Here is a 27,925-nt window from a genome sequence, read left to right as displayed (position 1 = left end):
AACATTAACATGGTGTTCACAACATTTTCGTACAATTTTGCCAAACAGCTGGTGAGAACAATGGCACGGTAAACAATTGCAGGATATTCTGCAACTGTACAACTATACTGCTAAACAGTGTTCCAGAAACTGCTTCACATGCACTTCAAGTGACAAGTGGTCACAAAAAAGCTTCTGCAGCATGGTTTAGGCATGAATGGCTCATGAACAGGTAAGGTCTTAGGTTAAAACCAATTTATTCCAAACAGACAAGTATGCCAGCTAACAGGGTTAAGCACAGGAAAGAATGCCAGTACCGATACATCACACACTTCTCATAAAAACTTGCTGTTCAACTCGCTGCAAGAATCGCCCAAGCTACCTTCGAAGAGCGTCATGTAGCACAGTCACACAAGCCTTTATCGAATCTTTGCAATTGAAAAACAATATGTACACTTGGCAAGCATAAAGTATAAATAGCAAAGACAACAAATTTTTGTGCTTCAAGCATCAGCTCACAAGAAGTTCATGGACCATGAAAGGCGGACGCCTGCTGGCTGAACACTGAAGCAGTTTTTGTCCCAATTCCATGCCGCACAACAAACTAGTACAGTGTGGGGAATGTTTATGACTAGTACTGCATCACAAAAAATAGTGACTCAGATCAAACAACAAAGAAGTGTTTTACAAAAAGAAGAGAGAGAGAAAAAAAAGATGTCAGTGCAAGGCTCTCTAACAGCACTAGCAAGGCAGCAAACGAGAAGCAGAGGCTGAATATTTTCTACTAGGGAACGCACCCTGGAAAAGCAAGGCATAAGTGTACACAGAATGAGCCATTTTGCACATGCCCTTTTGAAACTTTGGCTTCCTTTTTTTTTTCTTTCAAAATTTCACTTTTTTTTTTCTTGCAGTCAAGAAGACACTCCAACTGCAAATACCTTTATGTTTTTGTTTTTTTTTTTTGCTGAGACTGCACATTCATACAGAAGCTCACAAGTGATAATTTTCACAGAAGTAAAAGTAGGTGCAAAGTTACAGCACAAACCAAACAGACAAGAAAAAAGTGCTGGGAGCTGCAAGAAAAACAGAGAAAATACTTTTCCCTTCCCTTTCCCAAGCGTCCCAGTGTTTTCTTCGGCATGCTGTGTATACACCCATGAAGACTGAATAGTACATGTACATAGATACCTTTTGTGTATTTACACACACATGCACACATGTACTATTACATTATATATATGTACGTGTGTATCGGTGTTTAGAAACAAAAAACGCTCACTGTGAGCTGTTTTTCATTAATGGTGCATGCTGCTCAGCAGCAGCCACCACCGGCACTTGCTCCACCACCACTTGATGGCATGCTGGGACTGGTCGGAGAATGTTGGGGACCAATCTTGATGCCGTTGGCCTGAAATCGATAGATACACGAGAAAAACCGCATAGCTATTTATTGCACTAAAGCAAATGCAAGACTGTCATTAGCTACTATACTACCAGCACGGCATGGAACAACACTGAACCGCATTAGTGCTGGGTGTTTTTTTTAAAGGGCAACAAGTTCTATTTCTACATAAGTAACATAAGAGATGGGTAATTAAACACGAGTTTAGGGCAAAATAAAAAATAGCCCGAGTAACTATAGGCTAATGCGACTAGTATGCAGTCAGTTCAATTCGCTTCCAATGTGCCTTTCAATATGAATGCCTTGGCTAAATTTAGATGGGACTCCTTGTACAACAGTGCTGCTTTTGCATGTGTTGGACTGACATGATTGTAAAGTGCTCCTTTCTGATGTACTACTATGTCCTTGGCTAAATACCACTGTTTCAAAAGTGCAGTGGTAGCAACAGCGAAATGCTGTGCATGTCAGCCAAACAGACAACACGACATATGGTCCTTCAAACTATCATGCCAAGCAGTTGCACATCGATGACTGCTTTGAGTGTTTTGCAACTGAAATTAAAGTGCAATGTTCGTTCACATGTTTCTTTTGCATTGCTCATCCGTTTTTGATAATGAAAAAAAAAAAACTCGTTATTTAAAACAATTTTTGTGGTCTGAAGGACATAGCTCTACTGTATATCATGACAAAACAAAGCTCTATTGTATACCGTATTTACGCGCATAATAGACGCACTTTTTATTCAGAAAATCTGGCTCCATGTTAGGGGTGCGCCTTTTATGCGGGGTAAAATTTCCGAAAATTTTTCGACTTGAATTCTCGCGCTTTAAATTTGAACATACAGTGGAACCTCGTTAATGCGTACCTGCCAGGAACGCCGCATAACTATGCACTAAACGGTAGTACGCATTAACCACCAAGTAAAAATTTGCATCTCCTCGCGTACGCCATCGCCGCCAGCAAAGAAATATATACAGTGCCACAGGAAATATTGCCTAAACGAGCCATGCAAAGCCTTTTCTTTGTTTTTGCCAAAGTGGAGAAAAGATTCTGGCACTCTTGCACGACCGACCGGTAGTGCCGATAGCGCGCGGTGGCGACGCCAAGGAGCATTTCGGAACTATTACAGGGTCCGGTATACGCGCTGACCGACATAGCGACGGAACGCTCAGTGTCGTCTATACGTGCGTGCGTCTGTACCGCGATCTGCTACTAAACGAAAACTGACACAGCTTCAGTGAATCGCGGTACGACTGCGTGGAGCCGATCGTCTCCTGGCTAGTTGCGTGCAGCGCGTGGCCTTCTCGGCTCACGCCGTAACTGCCGGGCCGCTTGCTGCACTGCACGCGCGCATTTGTCGTGGGAGTGTTCTTCGTACCCCCTTCGCTCCAGACCGTGCACAGATGCGGCGAGTAGCTTGTTCAGTTAACGCGGCAATGACGAACTTCCTGCAAGTGATACGCACTCTGCGACACTCTAGCGGTGCTGGCAGCGGACGGAAGCGTGTTTGGGTGGTCGCCCAAGCGTAAAGTACGATTACAACAGCGCTACGCTTGCTGTACGGTATACGGTACGCTTGCGCTTAGCGTGATAGCGTCAATGCAAGACGTTTCTCGTCGCCCGCGACCAGCACCGCTCAACTCCGCAACGCAACAGCGAGCTGCTTTCGTTTCTACAAAGCGGCGCGCGCTTGAACACTGCTCCGTGCAACGAGGCAGCAGCGATCGGCGGCCCAGCGCGTTCAGACTGTCGCCTATTAAAAGCGTGCAGTAGGCTTAAAGTAGTGCTGCGCCGCACGCGTGCCCGAGCAGATACCTGAAGGTACTTATTGTGATAAGGTTGTCGGCGATAAGTCATGATGGCGTGTTCGTCGGTGGCCGCCGCCTCACCTTCGTTCTTTCCCGATGCTTACTCGCAAAAGTGTCGTCGCAATCGCGCGGAAATCGGAATCAGCGATCGACCGATCTACGCACTTCTCAAAGACTGAAAACCTTTGGCGGCACATTGGGGGGTCGGGAAGTTCAGCGGCGCAGTAAAATTTTATGGCACAAAAAGTTATCGTGGTACGCAGGGTACGCATTAACCGGTAGGCGTAGGACGAAGCACTACGCCTTAAAGGCCAACTCCGGCGATTTTTCAAGGTCGATGGATCTCAATGAAATTCGATGGGTACGTTCCTTTGAAAGTTTCCGTCATTTATGCCAAATTACAGGCTTGAGACACGCGCAGTTTGTTTGCAAATGAATTTTAAAGATTGTCTGCAAACGCCCTTCCGGTTTCCCACAATTATTGGCAACATTGCGTCTGTGACGTCAATATTGTTAAGGCGACGGAAGTGACGCAGCCGAGGGCACCGCTAACTGTCAGTATCAGACGCAGCACTGTCAGTCGCAGATATTACAGCTGATGCGCGGCGTGCTCACCTCTCCACTGTGCGCCTGCTCGTCCCGGCTGGCACAGTTTTCATACTCCGCGCCGGCGTGCCCGGCATGCCTTGCACGACTTCCGGTTCGTAACAACTACTACGTCATACGTAGACAGTACACTCGGTTGGGTTTCGGTTTCGGTATTGCACCTTTTTGCTTAGTAAAAATTATTTTCGAGTTTGCTGAGCATTTTCGCTATCGGGCGCTTCACAAGAGTGCCTCGGGAACATAAAAGCACCATTACCCTGACATGGTGAAAAAATCGCCGGAGTTGGCCTTTAAGCGGTCAGCGAATGCATTAGGCTGAGACTCGGTCGGGGATTCATCGCAACTACGTTTTAACCGTTAGTACGCTTAAGGGGAGACGCGGGTCTTTTTTTTATTTCTTTTATTAGCTGGGTGAACTGCACAAAATTTAACAAACTTATCCCATTTTTTCTGCAGATTCCAAATCTCTAATTAGATTTTTGGTAGCTGCATTACAGTCGAACCCCTTTATTAGAGACACTGATGTAAAAGACAGATGGGTATAAGAGACACTAGTGTGCCTACATTGAAATAGGGGTTGATAAGAAAACGCATATGTGGTACCCTGCTTATAAGGGACACCTCATATAAGAGACAAGAAATGCTCCCCGGTGCATGTCTCTTATAAAGGGGTTCAACTGTAGTACAAAAGATGTGCAATCTCTAAAAGCATATTTCTTACGGGATTTTTTGGCAACTTTGCTTTGTCAAACACAGAAACAAAGTATGTGGCAAGGCTGAAAGAGAGCTGGTTTAGCCGGTGATGCTAATCCGATTGTCTTCAACAAACTTTGAATGCAAAATTAATATACGTAAATGTGAGTGAAATTTCTTTGCTGCATACTATTTCTGATAATCGAGAATTATAATTTGGTGAACAACATTATAAGAAAATAAATAGCATCACCGGCTAGACCAGCTTCCTGGCAATCTTGCCACATACTTTGTTTTTGTGTTTGACAAAGCAAAGTTGCCAAAAATCCCGTAAGAAATATGCTTATATATGTGTTAGAAATTGCATATCTTTTGTTTTAATGCAGCTATTAAAAATCTACTTAGAGATGTTGAATCTGCAGAAAAAGCTGAATAAGTGTACTAAATTTCATGCCATTCACCCAACTTTTAAAAAAACATTTTTTAAGACCCACGTCTCCCCTTAAAGCGGGTACGTATCAACGAGGTTTGACTGTATGTCAAGTATATGGCTACTTTCACATTTACCAATGAATTCAGCATAAAAGTAAAACTAAAATCTACCTACGTACCTTTTACGAACAGGCGAGAGACGTCGACTGCACACACAAGTAAATTTATTTACACAAGTCATAGGAGCTCCTACCCCGCCCCTATTCGCTGTCCGAGTCGGAGAGCACATATTCATCATCGCTGATAGGGGACTCATTTTCTCTGCCCGAATCACCGCCATCCGAGCTCCACAGAAGGTCATCCTCGCTCGCATCCAGTGCGTTCGAGATTCCGGTCTTGTTGAAACTTTTCCTGACGACTTTGTCAGAAACCTCCCACCAGGCTTCCACAATCCAAGCGCACAGCATTTCCACAGGCGGCCTCCTAATCTTACCACCCGGAGTCAGCTGATGATGTCCACCAGACATCCAGTTCGTGTACAGCCTTCAAACATTGTCCTTGAAAGGCTTATTCAAGGACACGTCCAAAGGCTGCAGTACCGACGTGAGGCCGCCCGGAATCACTGCAATATCAGTGCGTAGCTCCTTCAACTTTTCTCGTACGCGGTCAACGAGGTGCCCATGAAAACTGTCGAGAACAAGCATGGACGGGTACAACAGACCACCAGGCCGCCGACCCCAGACTGTCCTGATCCAATCCAACATCAGGTCCGTGGTCATCTCGCCTTTCTCCTGAACCCTGATGTGGATTTCTCGAGGAAAATTTCCCTTTGGCATGGTCTTACGTTTAAAAATTATGTAAGGCGGCTGTTTACGCCCATCCGCTGTCACCAGCAGCATTACAGCACATCTTTGCTTTTCAGCGCCAGATGTTCTGATTATGACGCTTCGTGCACCTTTCTCCTCTACAGCCGTGCTGCGCGGCATATCAAGGCAGAGGGGGGTCTAATCAGCGTTCCCAATCTGGGAAAAAAGGAAATTTTTCTGCTGCCGGAGCTGTATCACGAAACGGTGGAAGTCCACTATCTTGTCCTCATATGTCGATGGCAAGTGCTGGCACAACGTTGTCCGCCTTCTCAGTACAAGGCCATGGCGTCGTATGAAACGCATTGTCCATCCAGAGCTTGATTTGAACTCCTTCGCCTCGATGCCCTGCGCTCGGGCAATTCTGTGCGCCTCAGTCTGAACAATGTCCAGTGACACTGCACAACCGTCTTGTCGGAGCTCCCGTATGTGGCGGACCAGTTGTTCTTCCACGTGAGGATACTTGCCGCTCTTTGCAGTGCGGAAGGGCCGTCGTGACTTGTTGGTGGCCTTACGTTTGTCTTCTTGGTCCCTCCAGTAACGAATGCTCGTTCCTCTGACACCGAAATGCCTGCTTGCAGCACGGTTGCCGTGCTCCAGTGCGTACTGCACTGCCTTCAGTTTAAATCCAGCCGTGTAGCTTGCGTACTTTCCCATGGTGGAACCAACGCCTCTGTAGAATACACGGCCACACCATAAGCACACTGCTCGCAAAATGGCATTTCTTCGTTCTCTGATGATGGCAATCGAGCTCCCGAAGTTAATACGTGACCCATAGAGAAAGAAAAAAAATAAAAATGCGAGACCTCCGAGAGCCTCGCAGTGCAGCGATTTGGGGGGTATCAGTAGTTGATGGAAGAGCTTTGCGCTCGTTGATGCGTTTGTTTTTTCATTTTATTTCGACGACCGCGTTGGTCAGGTAGTCGTGCTTCAGAAAACCGTTCTTTCGCTCAATGCACGGTGGCCGCGTCTCAGCTGTACCGCTGGCTGTACTGGTCGTCATGCTACGCGGCGGTTTGGGGGGTATGGGCAGTTGACAGAATGACTTTTTCGCTCGTCATTGCAACTTTCTTTTTCGACGGCCGCGTGCCGTCGGCTATTCAGTCATAGTCATGATTTTCCCCGCCAAGGAAACAAGGTGCGAAGGCGCTTGCCTCTGAACGTTTTGTGTGGCGTGTAAATTTACCATACATATGCAATTCCATGCGCCGAGGTTTTCGTGGGCTGATGCTGATGGCCAAGTTCGGGGTGCGCCTATTATGTGCGGAAATAAAAAAAATAGGATTTTTCGCTATCAAAATGGGGGTGCGCCTATTACCGTATATACTCGTGTAAGGGCCGCACTTTTTTTTTTTTTAGAAATTTTTGCTTGGTGCGGCCCTTACACGAATCAGGCCGATGACAGCTCACCAAAGGTCTGTACTGTTTCCGCGACAGTAGCAGAGTGTAAGAGAGTCACAAATGACATTTTAGGAATGTTTTTATCATGATTCCATTTCGCTATCGCTGTCCTCGTTCTCGGAAGAGCTCGCCTCGGCGTCCACCCAGAGACGTTCATCCTCAGCGCCGCTCATGCAGTTTGAAATTCCAGTCACCTTGAAGCTTTTCGCAACTGTTTCAAATGACACGGCACGCCACGCACTCAAAATCCACGCACACACTTGTTGTAGCGATGCCCGCTTCAGCCGCCCTGTAGGGGTCTTCTCATGATGGCCTCCAGCCATCCATTACGAGTAGCATCAGCGAAATTACGATTTAAACGGACGATTAACGCAGACGTCGAGTGGCTGCAGCACACTCGTCAGTCCTCCAGGAATAACGGCCAAGTCCGTACGAGTCGTGGCGAGTCGGTTCTTGACGCGGTCCGTCAAGTGGCCCCTGAAACTGTCCAGAACAAGGAGGGCTTTCCGTTGTAACAGGCCTCCAGGTCTGTTTGCCCAATCTACGACGAGTTCCTCGGACATCCAACCCTTTTCCTGGGCACGTACGATGATTCCCTGAGGGAACTTCTCTTTAGGGAGAGTCTTTCGCTTGAATACGACGTACTGCGGAAGTTTTCTGCCGTCTGCCGTGATGCACAGCAACACAGTGCATCTTTGACGTTCTGGGCCGGTTGTGCGCACACACACTTTTCGCACTTTTTAAATCCACTGTGGTGCTTTCTGGTGCATCGAACCACACAGGAGTCTGGTCCGCATTCCCAATTTGGGAGAGGTCGTACCCATGCTCCCTCCTGAGACCATTTACAAAGCGATGGAACTTATTGGCTTTCGTACTCGCTTGGAAGCCTTTGACAAAGCGTTGTTCGGCGGCGGATGGAGAGCTGGTTACGGTTCATAAACCGCGTAGCCCACCCCCGACTTGCCTTGTATTGTGCCTGGGGTATTTCCATGTGGCGAGCGATGGCCAGGGTTTTCACGTGGATCATGTCAGTTGAGACGGCGTAGCCGTCCCTTCGAGTGTCGATGACATATTTGACAAGTTCGCCTTCGAGTTCCGGGTACTTGCACTTCTTTCCGCGACGTCTTTCGGCTCCTGTTGGTAGCGGCGAGGGCATCTTTCTGTTTCATCCAGTAACGCACGCACTTCTCATCGACGTCAAATTTGCGTCCAGCTTCTCGCTTGCCGTGCTCCTTGGCATATTCAATCACTTGCAGTTTAAAGGCTGCAGTGAAAGATCTGAAGTGCCGGCCCATCGTCCCTCACCTGCGATGGCTCAAACAGGGCTCACTACTACAGACAAAGTGACACCGACGACACCGATCTGAAGAAACACTGCCAAGCTACCCACACGATGCCAACGATGCGCCACACAAAGCAATAATGGCGCCGTCGAGGTCGGCGGAAGCGGAAAAGCTGGCAGCGCCATCTAGCTGCAATTTAACTAAGTGCGCTTTTCTGGCGGGACTTTTTGAATTTTTTTTTCGAAATTCCCCCTCCAAAGTAGGGGTGCGGACCTTACACGAGTACATACGGTATGCGAGTACGCCTATTATGCGAGTAAATATGGTATCATGAAAAATTGAAGCATGCTATAGGCCAGGAATAATAAGTTTTGGTGTGCATCCTATGCTCTTTCTTGCAAATGTACAATGATAGCATAGTCACACTGTGTCACTCAATCCATGCCAATACCCTTTAAAAAAATCAGAAGTGAAAATTCCTAAGCGGTACCATCATAACGAGAAAAGCTTTTAATGAAGTGAGGCACAAGAGTAGTAATTGCATAGTTATAAGAGCAAATAGCCAACATTCCAAACAGCCATCATTTAGCCACAGCTGTTGGAACGGAAATATTGTACACTTGACACAAACTATACACAACATTTAAAATTAATTAATGTTGTGCATATTTTGGCTTGACTATAGTTTTACTAGATATATAATTGTCCTAATTTATATCACTGAACATCTTTCCCATTCTTTTTACTCAGAAAATATTTGTCTGTATTGAACCGAAAACTGCATGTGTAACCTCGTCTACTTCCTATAAAATGCTTCACGTTAAGAAAAACAAGTTGAAAAGTAAAGGGTTGGCTTAGATTGGACGATGCAGTTTGGCAACATCTGCTAGGCAATTAATGCTTCATTTTGTTTTCTCCACGTGCATTATCTGACAGGAACAATACCCACAGATGACAGGAATTATGTTGATTAGCGACCACACATTGCTTTCGATGGCTTAAAAAACACCCAATCCCTTCAATAAAATTGCTAATGTTCAGATTATTGTGCATAAAAAGATGTTGCAACAATTTTTTCTTTGCTAATGCTTTCCTGTGCAAAGTATTAGCAGTATTTCAACATGGTGGCTGAACACTGCCAAACATTACCTCATTGTTTATGTCAAAGACACCTTCCTGGATCTTTTCATAGATCTCCTTGGCTGTGTTGATGAAAGCCTCCTCTACGTTGGCTGCAGTCTTGGCTGAAGTCTCCATAAAGATAAGGCCATGCTCACGAGCAAAGGCCTCCCCCTCTTCCTTCTTCACTTCCCTCCGAGTTTCCAAGTCACTGCATTTCATGTGACCAACATATTACAGGCTATAGGATCTTCTCCCACAATGCAACACACATACCCAAACATAGCAGGTACTTAGCACCATAGCAAACAGATGACTGCTCAAAGTAAACACTGAAAAGGACCTGCCAAGGTCCTGCAGGTAAGATGGCATGTATTTAGCCCCAGAGATGGTGATACATACCCAAAACTTCATCACAAGCCTGAAACTTCACTGACCACTGTAAATGGCTGGGAAAATGACCACAGCTTAATACAGTGATGCTACCGAGGACTTCTGATTTGTAGCAATTTTTGGAGCAGCAAAATTTCCGTTTTGGAGCACTTTGGAGCAGCAAAATTTTCATTTTAGAGCAGATAATTTTGCATCTGGGAGCACTTTGGAGCAGCGATTTTTACATCCTGGAGTGCAATACAGAAGCATATTGCATTAACATTCAAGCATCTGGGTACTATTATGGGGCTCTTATGAAGGCTAGAAATATTTCGATTCATTGCAAATCTCATGGAGAAAATCATCTCAGGAACATAGGCGTGCGCACAGGGGGGGGGGGGGCGCCCCCCCCCCTAATCACCTAAGAGGGGGGGTGCAAAATCTGCCCCGTACATTGACCCTTGCGATAGCAATTATATGGACACTCTCGGCGGATTTTTGCCGTCGCCGTTGTCGTAATTTTCCGTATAAAGTCCAAATTAATAACATCACCACGCGCAGTCTAGCCGCGGGTAAAATCTCGCGAGCGCTGGCGACGAACGCGGCTGAAGCGGAGATTAAACTAGTCGGCCGTCTGTCTCCGTCGCACGGACAGCGCATGAGATAACACCTTCCCGCGTGCGGGCCTGCCGTCGATTGCTCATCAAACAGAGAGGAAACGCCCCGCCCGTCTTTCGTAAGGAGCATGAAGGGACGCCAGGGGAGCGGAAGGGGGGGGGGATTGCATCGTTCGAAGGGCGCAGTCGCTTGCGCGCGCGCTATCTCGAGGCATCAGGAGACGGCTCATAAACTTGCTGTGCTCTCAACGCTTACTTCGTGTTTAGAGAACTCAGAGCAAGAAAACGATTCGGTTCCTGGAGGGGCCATATTCCCTTACACCAGCGTTTTGTTGAGTTACGCGAGATCGGATCCAAAAGAGTTAGCTGCTAGTCTTACTTCGTTTCACAATACAATTTTTTGGTATCGCATTCATTGCTTCGCTCTAAGCGAAATTGGGTTTTTTTAACCGTTAGCTATTGACCTCCGAAAGCGAGGGGCGGACGTGTAACATGACGTAGCCGCTTCAATGTGGGCCGTCAGCGACGGAGCGACGGGCCCGCTACTGACAGCTGCGCATTTGCGGCTGCTCCGACCAGGAGATATGATTTTACTAATGAGATGACATTTTAAAAAAAAGCAAGCAAAAAATTTGAATTGGAACCCTAGCACGTGAGCTCGAAAGGGCAGGGCCTTTTAGGGGGTATTTACCGCAGAGTGATTACAAACTCAGACGTGCTGGCGGAACGAATTACGAAAAAGCTGTTCTGGATGAAGATCCATGGATAAAGTATATCCGAGGAAAAGTGTCAACGCGTTTCCACCGTTCGCGTGCTCTTCCATAAACGCGAAGCAAGGAAAATTCGATATTGACCCATATATCTACTGCGAGCGATCCCAGATTTCATTCCGCGATGTCCGGAAACAGAAGTGACAGACATTTTAGCGGCACTCATGTATTTATTACTGAACATTGCTTTCCTTACGTGCCGTGCGACGCTTGAAACGAGCTATCAGCAGCGTTTCTGGAACAGACGACGTCCGCCGATGAATCGCCGTCGCACTTTCTCGCTACCGATAGGCCTAGACAGCACGAGCCTCTGCGGAGAGCGCGTTTTGCTGTCGAGCCGACTTGCAGAACAGAAGCTGCGTCGGCACCGTGCATGGCATCGTGGTTTACTCGGAACGCACGCGCGAGCGCTATTTATTCAGCGGAATAATTCTTGGTCCATAATTGCGACTTTATTGGCAGCCCCAAGATCGAGCTGCACATGTTCTGACGCGCCGGCGGTGCGATTGCCGGTGATAGACGCCCCCAAACCAGAGACTTTGGCGCAGTTTGGCGCAAATTTCGTCGATATTATCAGGATGGCGCAGTAAATACAATTTGGCGCACTTTGGCGCAGTTGGCGCAGGAGTGGAATCACTGTTAATAGCTTAATGTGTGAGCAGGTCAAGTAAGGAGGGTCATCAGCTTTCAAAATGCATTTTCATTAAATTGCACAGGAGCATATAGAGCCAAACAAGTTTCAAGCTCACTTTTACTTTTGATGCACCTGTGTACTAATGCCACATTTCCCCAAGATTTGGACGGCCCTCTACTTTACATTTCCCAGTCGACACTTTTCATCAGAGTTAAGGATCATTGTGACCCAAATAAGGTGCAAGCAAGTGAAGCTCGCAATGACTAACATTTCCACTTATAAACTTATAACTAGCAGGACAAGCAGTACACTGCATTCAAAACCCACCCTTTCAAGTAAAATTCTCCGTTCACAAAAGTATAGACCTAGCATTGGTGCAACAAGTCTCCTATGCTCAGACATTTAATTACAATGGGCAACAGAAATGAGCCAGACCTGCTCATTAGCAGGCGACCAAAAAATATCTTTTCAGGGAGTATCAGATTAGGGTGCCAGGTATGCAATGTAAACTGAAATGAAGATCCACTTTGTTCCAATTTCATGATTCCCATTCTGAACTTGGATCTAAACACAGCATACTCTAAGATTTTGTTCAATGTTTTATGTGAATAACGGATAACTATTCTAGGTGAAAGCAACTCACAAATTTGCAGGCACAGTCTACACAATATACAGTCGAACCCACTTATAACGATCCCACATATAACGATCTATCGGTTATAACGACCATATTTGGGTGCACTTACGATTTTCCTATGCTAACCATTAAAGCTGCGTCCAGCTATAGCGAACATTTTTCAAAGCCTCCTACTTTTACAATGAACACTTCAGAGACGGTCGCGGTAAAAATATGGCGCATACGAAGCGAAAAAAAAGTTAAAACATGCCTTCTAAAGCGTGACAGGGGCGCGCGCTCGCGCGTGCTCCGCTCCAGTTTACTCGCGACTAAGATACCCAGATCGGCGAGCACCGCACGCAGATTTCGGACGCTGCGAGCGAGGTCGCTCACTTTCCAGGCGTTTCTTCAGTGGTAGAATGGCAGGGAGGAAAAAAAATAGTAGGCAGCATGAAGCCTTGCGGTCAGCTTTCGCACGGTAACCTTTCCTGACGCCGTTCTCTGCAGCTACGACCGCCTGCGATGAACCAAACAATGCCTCGGAGCGCAAGAAGGCATAAATGCAAGAATTGATAACCGCGATAACTTTCCATCGCAAAAAGGTTCACTGCGTCCCTAAACTCGTCGACGCCACAATGTGCTGCGAAAAGTCGTCCGTCTTTTCGGTAACGGCAGAGACCGGTCGATCGGTGATTACGACTTCCGCGCGATTGCGGTGATGCCTTCGCGGATAAGCATCAGAAAAGAGCGAAGGGGAGGTGGCGGCCGTCGATGACCGTGCCGTTATGTCTTATAACCGACAACCTTATCACAGTCATCCGTAGATATCTGCTCGGCTGCGCGTGTGGCGTAAACCGTACACTGCGGATTGACGGCGGTACGAGCGCGCCATGCTTAGCCATGCTGCCGTTCGCAAGTTCGCCGCCGCCGCGTCGTGCGAGACCGCTTTAAAGTGCGCGTCGCTTTGTAGAAACGAAAGTAGCTCGCTGTTGTTGAGCGGCGCGGGCACCGAGAAACGTCGATGCACTGACAGCGAGCGTATACTGCGTGTTTGACTAGGTGACAACTTAAGTGCGCCGTGCATCGTCGTGCAGGGCCGCGAGAGCATGGCGGAGACGTAGAGTGCGCGTTGCTTGGCGTTGACCGAAGAGGCTAGTCGCCGCACCCGTGCACGGTCCGGAGTGAAGCAAGCACGAAGAACGTACAAACGCGCGCATGTACGGCATACAGCAAGCGGCCCGGCAGTGACTGCGCGACCCGAGTAGGTGACGCGCTGCACGCAACTAGCCAGGGATGATCGGCACCACGTCGCGGTACCGCGCTTCGGTGAAACGGTGTCGGCTCATTGCAGCGGCGGTTAATTCACTCCTGAGCACGCAGCGGGCGTCGATTCACGACGCGAAAAGGCTTAGCTTGTCACCGAAGGGGTTGTTAGCACTTTAATAAAAGTGCACAAAGAAAAAAAACGGCTTGGCCGCTAAGCGCACGTTTTTAAGGACGAGTCTATATACAACGAACTACTGATATAACGACCACTTTTCGCGACACTTTCGAGTTCGTTATAAACGGGTTCGACTGTACTAGTAAAAAATGAGTCATGTCTTGCATGCACATCTCTGAATGGTTGCGTTGTTGGCGCAGCACAAAAGTTTTTATTTTTAGTGTTATTATGACTGGCAGTCGGTGGCGTCGCGCTGACCATGAGAATCGGCGGGCGAGGCGTTCTCACACTGCTAGAACACCTGCATCTTTCCTGGAAACGGCGTTCCCGGAGACAATGGGCTACCTGGGCTTGACTTGGTATGCTGCCGAAACGACATGACCTGTATCTTTAGACAGGAGTCGCCGCAGACCCTTTTCTGCCCTTCGGGGAAGAACTGGAGGAGCAAGCACGTTCTGCCCTTCGGGGAAAAGAAGAGTACGAGGAACGAGCCCGAGGAACCTGTCGCCTTGCTTCCCCCACAAGCGTGCCGTTGACCACCTGACCCTTGCTGTTTCAAGAGTGCAACGACCCCTCAGCGACAGTGAAATGGACTGTGCCATGGTGGGTGGGGTCGTGTGTGTGATTGGTGGTCATCAAGAAGGAGGAGCCAGTCTGAGGGGTTAAAACGACGGTGCTGAGTGAGAAATGGGGCTCTGAGCCCTCGGTAACAGGCACATCCAATTCGCTTGTCGCTGAACTCTGACCTTGTCACAATGTAAATTGAGTGTCCGAAAGTGCCAGTAAACTTGTTATTGTTTTCCCAACTTGCTAGCAGCATTTCCTCAACCCGGATACTCGACTACGCTACCAAACGGAGTCCGGGTACGACGCTGCCCTATCGTAGCAACAACCTGGTTGCCGATGAGGGACGGATCCAAATAACCGGTCGTAACAACAGGTTGCAGCGGTGAGATGGATTCAAATACCCAGGCACGACAACTGGTGATCAGCGCTGGGATCTGAAGCTACAAGCGACAACAACAGTCGGCCTAAGGGAATGCAGCTGTCTCGAAACATCGATCACGTGTGGGTGAGTGCTTGGCTTTTCCTTTGATGTGGACCAGGTTCTAAACGAGGGTTTTAGAACTGGTGGATAACTTTGCAGAGAGACTCAAGGTTACGTACTCTCGGATAGTTGTTTTGGAAGTAGCGGGCACTCAGGACGATCATGGATTTACAGAAGCTGCAGGAGCCGGACTTGTTGCTGTTGTGTAAGGAATTGGGGATAAATACAAAGGGTTTGGCACGAAAATCCCTAATCATACAATCATTGATTTGGGAGCCGATGATGAGGAGCTCTGTGAAGAATGGGAGGTCGTCATCCAAAAAAAGGAAGAGCAGCTCAGACAGCAGGAGGAAAGCTGGCATAAGCGCGAGATTGAGATCCGTTAACTAGAAGTCAAGGTAGAACTCCTAAGGTTGAGTAAGAGGTCGGGCAGTTGTCCCCAGCGAGTGGCACCTCTTCTTAACAAGAAGGCAGAGTTCAAAATGTCAAGGTATATGCAGCCATATGTGGTATCAGGGGATATCGGCCTATATCTTGCTGAATTTGAACAAATGTGTGAGGAACTGTCTTTTGAGCGAGACACTTGGTCTCAGGGGTTATTGTCAGTTCTGCCCAGTGAGGCACTTGAGGTTGTGGCGCGACTCAGTGAGAAGGACGCGGACAACTACGATGTAATTAAGGCATCTTTATTCCGGAGTTTCGTAATATATGGTATAAGAGAGGAATGGCGTGCAGAACTCGAAAGGGAGAAAGAGAGACAACGCCGCGCAGAACTCGAAAGGGAAGAAAAGAGGCGTGAGCGTGAAAGAGAGGAACGCCACGTAAAACTCGAAGCAAAGAGACAGGCGTTCGAGGAAAGGAGGCGTAAGCGTAAGAGCAAGAGAGAGAACAAAGAGCGAGAGGTCGCCGTTTGCGGGATCGCGCCAGAGAAAGGCCCAAGCTTTCAAGAGAGCATGAAAGCAGAGCAGGTTGAGAATGAGGCCTTGGCCGGTCTAGAGTTAGAGACAATTCCGAAAGACGTTCCTTCATGGACAAGGTTTGTGCCAGCTGCCCTGATGGGCTCAAGGAGGAGCTGGAAACCTTCCTCGTGCCTCGAAAGGACGTTTCGGAATCGTCAAACGTAAACGCGGTTAGCGTGCAGGCTAACCATAGCAAGGACGCGACGCTTCAAGGGTTAGGCGACACCGTCGGTGAGGGCCCAGAGTTAGATTTTATCAGCGCTGATGCAGATAATTTGGCCCGACAGTCCGACGTAGCGGAGAATTCAAGAAGTGTGAGCAAGATAGAAGGTGTAGCAGAAACAGCAACGAGCTGCACCTCTCCACATGTCGCAACCCGAAGCGATGATGGAGTCGTCATGGAAAAGGATGTTTGCCGAAAGCGCAGAAAAAGAAAGAGGCGAAAGCGTTCGTCGGACGCTTCAGAACTGTCAAAAGTAGACACGGTTAGCGGGGTGGCCGACCATAGCAAAGACGCGACGGTTAAGGGGTGCAGCGATACCATCGGAGAGGGCCCAGTTTCAGAATTTGTGAGTGTTGACACAGATAATGTGGCCCTAACGTCCGACGTGGCGGAGAAATCGAAAAGCTTGCGCGAGAAAGAAGGTGTAGTACAAGCACCAACGAGCTGCACAACTCCGCATGTCGCGGCCCGAAGCGATGATCGAGGTATCGAGAGAAAGGATGTTCGCCGACATCATAGAAAAAGAAAGTGGCGGAAGCATTCGGCTCAGCGTAAGCTTAAGAAAGGTCCCACCCCGGCGCGAGAAAGACGCAAGCGTAGGCCAACGGACAGTTCGCGGAATCGTAAATTGAGGCATTCATTCAGCCGCAAGCACCGCGAGAGGCGACGCTGCCCTATCGTAGCAACAACCTGGTTGCCGATGAGGGACGGATCCAAATAACCGGTCGTAACAACAGGTTGCAGCGGTGAGATGGATTCAAATACCCAGGCACGACAGTGTCAAGTCGAAATACAGAGCATAGCATAGTGCACACAGAAATGACTAGTTACAACATGGTTTGAAATTAGCTGCATGACTGCCATCATGAAAATTGAGGAGTAGTACAAAAATGGTTTTATCCAGCTTTTATAGGTAGTTTTTGATTCCACAATTACTGCATCAAGCCTCAGTACCCCAAGTGTATAAAGAATACTTAAATTACAGCACCTTTTAGAATACAACTCATACATGTCTGAAGCACATCACAGCTTCCAAGACATGAAAAGGAGACTCAGCATATCCCTAAAAGTGGAGGGCAATGGGCCGCCAGTCAAGTGGCCATGGTGATTCAAGGTTGCACAATGATTGAGCCCTTAATTTTTCACTGAAAATGCATGGGGACACCACTCCTCTCTCTTGTCATGTCTAGTACTGAATACAGTATGTATATGGCAGCACAGCCATAATGTGTGCCTATGCATGAAGACTGCCACCAATGGCTTTGATGACAAGACTCCTTTCTTGATTCCGAAGCCACGTGTCTTTACTAGTCATATTAAAAGGCATCAATTATCTTCCAACCCTTGAGGAATTGAGGTCACATAGCATAAATGGTTGGTTGACACCTATCCAATAAAGCAATAAAATGCACACAAACTGTATATGAACACTCCTTTACCACAGGCATTGAGAAACGCTGAATGTGTATGTTGAAAACATGTGCAAATCAACTTTATTGTTACCCTGTATTTGGCGATGTTGTCAAAATGTCTATGCAGATATCCATTAAAGGGGCCCTGCAACACTTTTCCAAGTAACCATTGAATGGCTTCATTAAAGGAGTCCATCGCCTCACGAATCGACCACTGCGGAAAAGTAAGAGCAGAGTTGGAGACTTCTCGCACGCTATAATTGCTTTATCTCGCTTCTCATTCCAACGAACGCGCTGGAAGCTAAGCACAAAGGGATGGCATGGGAGAAAGAAGTCATGTCATGCGCGCGTCATGACCTTCAGCACCTTTTCATTTTTTCCTTTGAACGCTTGGCTAACCTTCAGTGAGATCGCAAGCGCGCGTGCGGGCACGTGGCGGCCTTCCACGGCGGGCGCAGTAACTATACAGCCAACGATGCTCAAATCAGCCAATGGCCATGAATTTGCATACATGGCGCAGTCATTTGAGTATATGGCATTATTTGTCGAGAAAAGTGGGAGCGATACAGTCGATGACCGATAATTCGGACTCCACGGGGAACGTAAATAAGTCCGGATGATCAAATGTCCAAAAAAACGAATGCGTCAGAAAATAAATACTTTTATTGACACTTCAGTGTCCCGGTGGCCCAAAAAAGTTGTCAATGCATTGCTCCACTTAGGTGCAACAGCTGACTGAGAATTCAATGTAAATTCCAGGCCGTGTGCTGCGCTATAATGTTTGGCTCACGTGTTCTCAGGAGCCTGGACTACTGATCGGCAGCATTTTCTGACCATGCTGAAAAAGTGTTGCAGGGCCCCTTGAAGCAAAATATATTCAACCATTTGATTAGAAAGTTTAGGATAAAAGCTCCCATTTAATGCATGTCTGAAGGGACTCCTTAGTAGGCTAAATTGATTGTGTTTTTTCGAAGAATCACCCTATTTAAATCTGCGAAGTATATGCATGGACTCCTCACTAGTCAAGCCAAGTAAACATGGCCGATTCAAAGGATGGCACAGTTTTCAAGTCCTCCATGTGCAACACAGAATATGCCATTGCAAGGGTACTGCAAGTTTTCTAAAAAAAAGTGAACACACAAGCAGTGGCACAAACAGGCAGACAAGGTGCTGGCTGGTGGCAGGCAAAATTTTACAACTTTGAATGTGTTTTCAGTTTCAAATGCTTTAAGAAAAAGATCTGTAAAGCCACAGGTGCAAATCACATCATGTTCAGTTTTTTTTTTTTTTTTTTTTTGCAGATTACTTTCACTTTCCACTTATTCATTTTTCCTTATTGGCTCTCAGCAAGTCACTCTCACAGTTAATGTCAGGCTTACTACAAAACACAATAGACTAAGATAGTCATGCAGGAAAATAATCCCCCCAATATACAGACTGTAGCTTTCAATCATCATATGGCTGTGCTGTCAAAAGTGCAGCGGAATCAGCCATTTCCAAATGATGAAATTTCTAATACCTCTGATCTGGTTAAATTCGAGCTATTACAAAAGCCATGCAAGCAAATTAAATTTACCTTTTGTTCCCAATGAGCATGATTACCATGTTGGAGTTGGAGTGCTGGCGAGCATCCTCCAACCAGGTTGTCAGATGGTTGAAGGTGTCCCTTCTAAGAATTGAAACAATATGTAAGTACATGTGGTGCCATAACATACATTATGGACAAAAAAGTGAGGCATACCGTGTGATGTCGTACACAAGGAGAGCTCCAGCTGCCCCCCTGTAGTAGGACCGAGTGATTGAGCGGAATGCTTCTTGGCCAGCCTGAAACCAGAAAAAGCCCCATCACTGGTCATCCAGGCAACAGGTTACAACACTTATAGCTTGTGGGGATTGAGGCTTGCCCGTCGCCATTGCGCAGTTTTTCGCCTATTTCTGCCATCCTCATGTCCGATCATGTCGCTCCCCTCCTCCGCCGTCCTACGGCGCTGGGCGAGTGGGGGTGACGTTAACCCCCTCACCGCGGCGCCGGATCGCGACGGTGGCGCCACGTTCGAGTCTCGCGTGCTCGCGTCTCGCGAGACGTTTTGCGCGGCGGGGGAGACACTCTCTGGACCTCGTAGGGTAAGCACGCATTTTCTTTCCTGTCCGTCGGCTCCTTTGTTTGGGCTCGCTCGGACGGAGTTCGCCAACGGTGCCTTGCGCCTGCGGCGAGCGCTTACCTTACGTTGTCCTTTTCCGAACGCTAGGCTGAAGAGCGGTGCGGTGCATTCGCGCGTGGTCTTACTACGCCGAAACCGTACCTATCGAAGCCAACGCGAGCGGAGTTTGCCCTTGCTCGAGCGATCGGGCCCTGTTTTGGTCGCTGATCGTGAGAGCTCGCAGCATAGTCGCGAGGGAACGTTTCTCTCAGCGGCGTGTCCCCGTGAGCCCTTTTGCCCGCGGAGACGTGCTCGCGGCATCCTTTGTGTTGTACTTTCGCCCGTGGCGTGGTTAAGCCTGTTTTGCTTCTCCCGCCGCCTTTGGGAGCGGGCGTTGTACTGCGTTTGTGGTTGCCGCAGGCAATAAAGTGTTGCGGATTTCGAGAGCAGTACTGTGTACTTGCCACGCTACGCTCGGCGCCTTGTTTGCGCTTGAACGTACGTGTGCAGCGGCGCGCTAGTTCACGCGAGGCGACGGCAGACGCGGCCCTGTGGCTCGCTAAGTCCGAACCCACGCTAGTGGCCGTACTCCTGTGAGGTACGCGCACACTACAAGCTAGAGGCCTAAAAAAAAGCCACATTCAGAAAAAGCACCCATAATGTGCTAGACAAACAGTAAATTTCATACTATCTGTAACAAAACTGCTTTAAAGGTTCCTCACAGACCAGAACGCAAATCTGGCTCAGACAAGTGGGCCCAAACCAAAAAATAAAATAAGTAAATTTTCAAACCCCTGCACACTGCTGCCATTGCTGTACTCCCTCCTGCCCAGTTCCCCATCTTTCATAACGCGTAACATAATTGGTCTCAGCGTGTCCTCAAGAAGAAACAGCAATCGTACTGTACCGGTTTTTAGCATCCATAGGCAGGTACAACAAAGAAGTCCGGAGAGGTCCCTGCCTAGACGATCAAAGCGCGGCAGCCAACTGCCTCTACGACTAAAGATACAGTCCGGCTCATGCGCTCAGCAATGTATTCCCAAGGCAGGGTGATAAGCCATTAAGCTCGGGAAATGCTACAGACTTCTAAAGTTGTACCAGACTATAGGTATGAACTGCTTCCAAACGTTCAAAAGGTTTTCTTCTTAAGATTTTGAAACATAGCCATGGCACTTTTCAATGAGTACTGAAACAAAAATTTTGTACCTTGTATTTTTTGTTGCAATAAGTAGCTGACGACCCCTTTATCACGAATGTAAACATTTACTCAAACGGATGTTAGTTAATTATTAGAAAAAGATTTTACGGCACCCAGGCACCAGTTTCAGATTCAGAAAGCTCCAAGAAACGCAGGACCAAAGAGGATTTATTGGAAACAGCTGGCCATGTAGCTACACTTGTCCACCATGTCCAAAGTTGCATATATTCAGTGCTAGCATCATCAGTTGGAATCAATTCTCGCGTCCCTTCAGAGCACCTGCCCAAGATCATAACCTTGCACCTCACCACAGCTAGACATTTGATCATGTGTACAAACTGTGGGGACATTGAGAAGGGCACACTTTGAACCAAGGACTCCCGTGCATGCAGGAAGGAATGAAACACTGCGGTTGGTGCAGTATCAGCCAGGGGTTAAACAAAAGGCATGTGCCCTTCTTGAAATTTTCATCTACCACAGGACACCTAGCATACATAATATGACATGCAACACAACCGCCTGCCCAGCCCTGGAGTTATGGGCATGCCTACTACAAAAAAAATATTCTCGATTGCACTACTTAACTATGCTATTTTCTAAGGTGTTTTTATACTAAGTCTAAGAAATGGTTTAGGAGCCCCTTAAATAAACAGAAACACGAAAGGAAAAGCAATCTAGATATGGCTACTATAAATCAGTCAGGCCGGTGCAGAAGCAAGCCATACTGTAACGGCGTCGCTTAAGGAAGAGACACACATGCTCATGCCGTCAGCGCAGCACAGATGCATGAGTGCAAGCTTCCACGTGCTGGCAATAGTATGCAAAGTTTGGCCTTTAAGGAGAATCTTTTGAACTTGATTTAATGCATATAATGCCTCAGTTTCCATCACACAACCTCCTTATTGATCTGCGACAAATGGCAGCTTGTATAAAATGCCCATTTTGTATGCGCTGAGGCACTGCACGAGTGGTGTGTTAACAGTATGGGACAGATGTCTATGCAATAGATCCTTTATGCATTCAGTAATCGAGCATTAAGCGATAACATAATGTGATGGACTTGACAACTAGGATTACCTGAAAGGTGCTAACATTTTACATTATTTAGTTTAGTACATGTCAAACAAACAATATGCTATGAAAGATGATGGAGTGCATGTGTGTTTGTGTGTGGTGGTGGTGGTGGTGGTGGTGGTGGTGGTGGGGGGGGGGAACCAAAGTAGTGTAACTGTGCTTTGCCTCCAAACAGCAATTTCAATAAATGCCGCATATTTTTCACAAGCAGAAAAGCACCTTATCAGGTGTGGAAAACTATGAAAGGAAAGCATCTGACAGTAAGAGCCTGTTTCAGGTACCGTGCTTAAAGGGAATCTAAAGGCAAATATTAAGTCGACGTTGATTGTTGAAATAGCGGTCCAGAAACCTCGTAGTGCTGCTTTTGTGCCAAGGAAGTGCTTATTTTGAAATAAGATCACGTTTTTAGTGGTCCGCATCGCGTTAGCGCGCTTCAAATCTCCCACCTGAAAATAAGACTTTCATACGTCACTGCTGCCGTGCCCAACGTTGCCCGCTTTTACTGCGCGGCCGCCGACACTAGTAGCAGCCGAGCGGAAGTAGCGGGACCCACAGTAGCAACAACGGCACTGCGGCAAAGACTTGCTCGGATGGGCACATTCAAAGCCTTCACCAAGTTGCGGTTGGTCTCGTAATCCTCAGTACGAAAGTGTAGCGAGCACACACGCAGAGGTTTTGTCTGTCTACGTATGACGTAGACGTTGTTACGAACGAACCGGAAGTCGTGCAAGACATGCCGGTCACGCCGGCGCGGAGTATGAAAACTGTGACAGCCGGGGCGACCAGCGAAGCGCCGGCCAAACCAACACTGTCTGTCGCTTGTGCACAGCAGACGCTCGCTGTAGCGGCCGAAGCGCCGAAGTTAGCGGTGCCCTCGGCTGCGTCACTTCCGCCGCCTTCCCAACACTGACGTCACAGACGCAATGTTGCCAATAATTGTGGGAAGCCAGGAGGGCGTTTGCAGACAATCCTTAAAATTCATTTGCAAACAATCTGCGCATGTCTCAAGCCTGTAATTTGGCATAAATGACGGTAACGTGCAAAGGAACGTACCCAGCGAATTTCATTGAGATCCATCGACCTCGAAAAATCGCCGGAGTTGGCCTTTAAGGATCCGCACAGTTGACATACACTATAATTTCGACTTGTTCGCTATCCTGACTACTTGGCAAGCACACTTCTTAAAAACCATAAAACCCTTTAGCAAAAATAAACATTTCACAGAAATATGAATTTAGCTTGTCATTTCTGAGCTTACCAACACAGTAAACAGCCGAGACCACAATAATGCTACATAACCACAGCACAACACCAATGGCAGTTAAGCTTTGCCACAGCCTCACAAACACTGGTGGAAGCTGACACACAGCTAAGAAAGCTTTTAGAAGAAATTTAAATTCTACAGTTTTATGTGGAAAAACTATCATTTTATTCTGAGGTGCACGTTATTAGGGAAACCACGGATTAATTTGGACCACCTGGGTTCTGATGTGCACGCAAGTCTCCGTACAAGACCACTTTCAGATTGAGAATGCAGCCACTGCAGCAAGGACAGAAGCCATTATCTGGTGCTCAGCAGCTTGACACCACTGCTACTGAGCTACCACAGTGAGTTTCTGAGAATAACTTCGGCAAGATGATTTAGATTCATCTATGCGAAAACCACAATGGACAAAGTAAAAAAAAAAGAAAATTCTTAAGAGTACTTCATGACCTTATTAACAGCACTGTTTTTTCTTGGGATGCCGCATATAAAAAGATAAAAAGAAAACAGCACGATAATGTTTTGCCTACTTGAGGTGGGCTTCACTGTAGGAGGATAGTGACTATCCAAGTTGGGCATCGTAGATAAAAAGAAGCAAGCGTATTTAGATTTATTAAATGTGCAAGTGGGCAGCCTCTCTCTGAACCGAAGCAGTTGTTTACGTATCCCAAGCACGGTGGTGACCAGTCAGGCAGTTCTCTGTCCGATGGTCCAATCAATTATGGCCTCCTCCTCATGCCGCCAGTCAGAGGGGCCTCTGCCCGATGAAACCAACTTGGGTTTCCTGTTTACCGGAGTATGTGTGGCAAATACAGGTGCTCTTTCTTTTCCTCCCATGTCATCACTGTTTTCTATAAGAGCACATTCCACTTAGACATACTGGAAATCAGCACGTCGTGCAAGTTAGCAAGATAATTTCTTCTCCTGCTGTACCGTTGTCCAGGAAGACGAGAGCGTGTTCCGCTTGGCAATACCGTCAGCCATAGTAATGCCAGGGTTTGAAGGTCAATTATAGAAGCCGTTTCCAAGAACCCCTCTCCACCTTAAAGAGGTACTGACACGAAAATTTTCAGTGCTAGTTTTTCTGCGTCAAATGAACAGTCAAGGCCTCAAGAGCCTAGAAAAGGTAGTGCTAAGCGCGAGTGTGCCCTGAAAAAGTAATTACAGTATGTTTTTAAAAGCTAATTTTGGTTCCTACTATACCCTGACGTCACAACACGGTACGAGCTTCTCATCACGTGCTCGCACAATATACAGTGACGTTTCCACGACCGCTCCGCACCGTGGCTCCGTTGGTGACGCACAAGCGGCCATTTTGGAAGTTTTGATGACGCACAAGCAGCCCATCTTGGAAGTTTAGGTACCTAACGCCAGACTGCTGCGTGAAGTCACCGGAATTTGTACTGTAGCCTGACGTCAAGCTAGTGTCGATGTCAGTAGGTGCGCCATGTAAAAATTGTCTTCAATATCGAATTAAAATATCTTATCAGCATTTGCTGAGCTTCACACTTGCTCAGAGCTGTCACCGCATAAAGGAGATTTGTATGGCAGAGAAAACTCGCCTTCAAAAAAAGGTGTCAGTACCCCTTTAAAGGCCAACTCCGGCGATTTTTTGGCCATGTCAAAGTAATGGTGCTTTTATGTTCCTGAAACGCTCCTGTTACGGGCCCGATAGGAGAAATACTCGGCAAATTGGAGAATAATTTTAAATAAGCAAATAAGCGCAACACCAAAACCAAAACCCAACCGAGTGTGCTGTCTACGTATGACGTAGACGTTGTTACGAACAAGCCGGAAGTCGTGCAAGGCATGCCAGTCACGCCGGCGCGCAGTATGAAAACTGTGACAGCCGTGACGAGCAGGCGCACAGTGGAGAGGTCAGCACGCTGCGCATCAGCTGTAATGTCTGCGACTGACAGTGCCGCATCTGATACTGACAGTGTCTCGGCCAGCACAGCAGACGCTCGCTGTAGCGGCGGAAGTTAACGGTGCCCTCGGCTGCGTCACTTCCGCCGCCTTCCCAATACTGACGTAACAGATGCAATGTTGCCAATAATTGTGGGAAGCCAGGAGGGCGTTTGCAGACTATCTTTAAAATTCATTTTCAAACAATCTGCGCATGTCTCAAGCCTGTAAGTTGGCATAAATGACGGAAACGTGCAAAGGAACGTACCCAGCGACTTTCATTGAGATCCATCGACCTCGAAAAATCACCGGAGTTGGCCTTTAACACCTATAGTGCACAAAAGGAACATGACAGAGGTACGACGTGGACACAGTGCTAAAAAGCGCTTTGTCCTCCATCATACCTCTATGTCTTGTTCCTTTTGTGCGCTATAGGTGTTAAGATGCAAGACCAGCATGCCCAAGATAACGTTCTTTCAAGTTACACCTCTCCAGATTTGAGTCTCATTTGGGTGCAGTGAAGAAGCTCTTCACTAGAGCAGCACCAAGTCTGCAAAGGCAATCATAACGAGCATTCCAGGAGATTTTCAATGTAACTTAAATTGCCTGAATACAATCTATAACTAACTGCTTTTAGCTTACAGCCAAACAATTTTACTACAACTGACTTGTTGTATACCTTACTTGCCACTGGGCAAGCTCACTTTAGAAATTTGCACAAAACACTGCAAATATAAAACCGACCATTATTCAGCGGAGAGTGTAGTGCAACCCATTTCCATGCATGCCATGTGCGTTCAAAATAAAAACTGAATATTTCTGCCAGCCAGAGCTTATCAGGGTTCATACACAACATTCAACTGAAAATCTAAATTTAAAACAATTCAAAGATTTCAAAGATGCTGAAGGCCAAGTTCCCCAAGAAAGGAGAAAAAAAAAATTCTTCCATGCACATAAGAAATATTCAGATTGCTTTGGCTGCAATCGTTTGCTGACTGTTGAAATAGCCATTTGCTTCAAGCACTTCAGGTGGCTTTTTAGGAAGCCAATTTGCCCTCTGACTTGTCACCACTGTAGTGATATCAATCCAGCTCCATCCGGTGACAGTTATCACATTTGTTCATTCATTCCTAGAGCCAGAGTCATAAGACTGAGCTGAAATATTTGTGACACAATGCCAAAAAGCTCCATAAAGGCATTGGCACTGCTGCCTTACTTCTTTAACTGCTTCAACAAGCCAGTCATCACTGGCACAACACACAGAAACCCTTGACATACACATGAGAACTTTCAAAAAAGAAAGTGCCCAGTGCACAGAACAGGTATGGAGCTTGCTACTTTAAATCTTTGCTTTGCAGAAGTCATTCCAAACACTACTTTTGAACAACATCAAGCAGCAAATTTATATTTCTATGTGTTCCCAAGAAAGGCAGAAAGAAGTCCCAATTTTACAGAGAACTTATTCAATCCCATTCAGTTATTGTGACAATAGACAGTATCTTCCAACAGCAGTCAAGTTTAGAACGCATCTGACCTAAGAAACGTTTTCTGAACAATTCAGAAGACATTTCTCAGGCGCAAAGAAGTAACCGTGTCAGTCAGACGCTGAAGAATATAATGACAGGGGGACCGTAAGCAAACAAACACCTCATTTGATACATACCTCAATCGCCAACATGCATTATATTAGTGCATAAAGATATTTACCGTATCCCAAATTTGCAGCTTGATCTGCTTTCCATCAATTGTGATCATGCGGGCACCAAACTCAACCCCTACAAGACAGGAAGAAATCGTGTAAAAAAACACAACGAAAATGAACACCGCCAGACACATGCATCGGAACAAAACATACCAATCGTAAGGTCATGTACAGGCTGGAAGCGCTTATCTGTGAACTGCAGCAGAAGGCAGGACTTTCCCACTCCTGTACAAAAGCGAAGCAAACATTAAACCAGCACAACGCTCCTCGTCGCATTATCAGAAATGCACCAACAAACTAACGTGATGCGCAACAGCTGTTAGTGAAAAGGGAAAGTAGGAGTCGAATACACCCAGCGTGCCCATTCAAACGGCTCGAAGTGCATTCACTATTAATACAAAAGCTGAAGCAATACTTAAATGAGATACGCCAAAAGCAGATTACTTCTCATAGGCGATCACCAACAGAGTATTCTAGGCGATTGGATCACACACAAGAAAAGCGCAACCCCTACTAGGGTCTTTCGCACGCGATTGCCCGGCCGAACCTATCCCTGGCTTGGGTATACCAGCGAAAAATATCGACCAGTGATTTTAAATAGCGATCTCGACAGCCGTGCCTCAGACAAGAAAGCATGATAAGTTTAAACACTCCCCATGGCATACAGAATAAAGAGGTGTTCAAAGTAATAGCGAGTCGCCATTTTGGCATTACGAACCTTACATGTTACAAAACGCGTCACTACCAAGGCACAACAGCCCGTAGGGAAGGCGATCACGTAAGCAAATATTTAACATCACTCAGACCTTACCTGTATCTCCAATTATAATGTATTTGAATAGGTACGCGTATGACATCCTCAAAAATACTGCCGCTTCGCCAGACCACAACACAAGAGACAGAACACCAGAACACTAGCGATTCACTCAGCGAGCGATCCTGGCACTGACGTCATACAACTCC

The 27,925-nt window shown here is 47.0% G+C and overlaps 1 protein-coding gene across 1 annotated transcript; it reads right to left on the bottom strand.

The window, feature by feature from the left end:
• Window positions 1–217: 217 nt before the first annotated feature.
• Window positions 218–27,925, bottom strand: LOC119376855 (ras-related protein Rab-2A). The gene is made up of 7 exons (XM_037646547.2): window positions 27,774–27,925; window positions 27,116–27,187; window positions 26,968–27,035; window positions 19,420–19,502; window positions 19,255–19,347; window positions 9,617–9,797; window positions 218–1,387 (listed from the first exon to the last, which is right to left on the bottom strand). The coding sequence occupies exons 1-7, from the start codon at window positions 27,817–27,819 to the stop codon at window positions 1,292–1,294; spliced, it is 639 nt and encodes a 212-aa protein (XP_037502475.1). The 5' UTR covers window positions 27,820–27,925; the 3' UTR covers window positions 218–1,291.

The sequence above is a fragment of the Rhipicephalus sanguineus genome, chromosome 1, assembly GCF_013339695.2.
Source record: "Rhipicephalus sanguineus isolate Rsan-2018 chromosome 1, BIME_Rsan_1.4, whole genome shotgun sequence".
Classification (NCBI taxonomy): domain Eukaryota; kingdom Metazoa; phylum Arthropoda; class Arachnida; order Ixodida; family Ixodidae; genus Rhipicephalus; species Rhipicephalus sanguineus.
Note: the sequence above shows the minus strand (reverse complement) of the source record. Positions and strands in the feature narration are given on the sequence as shown.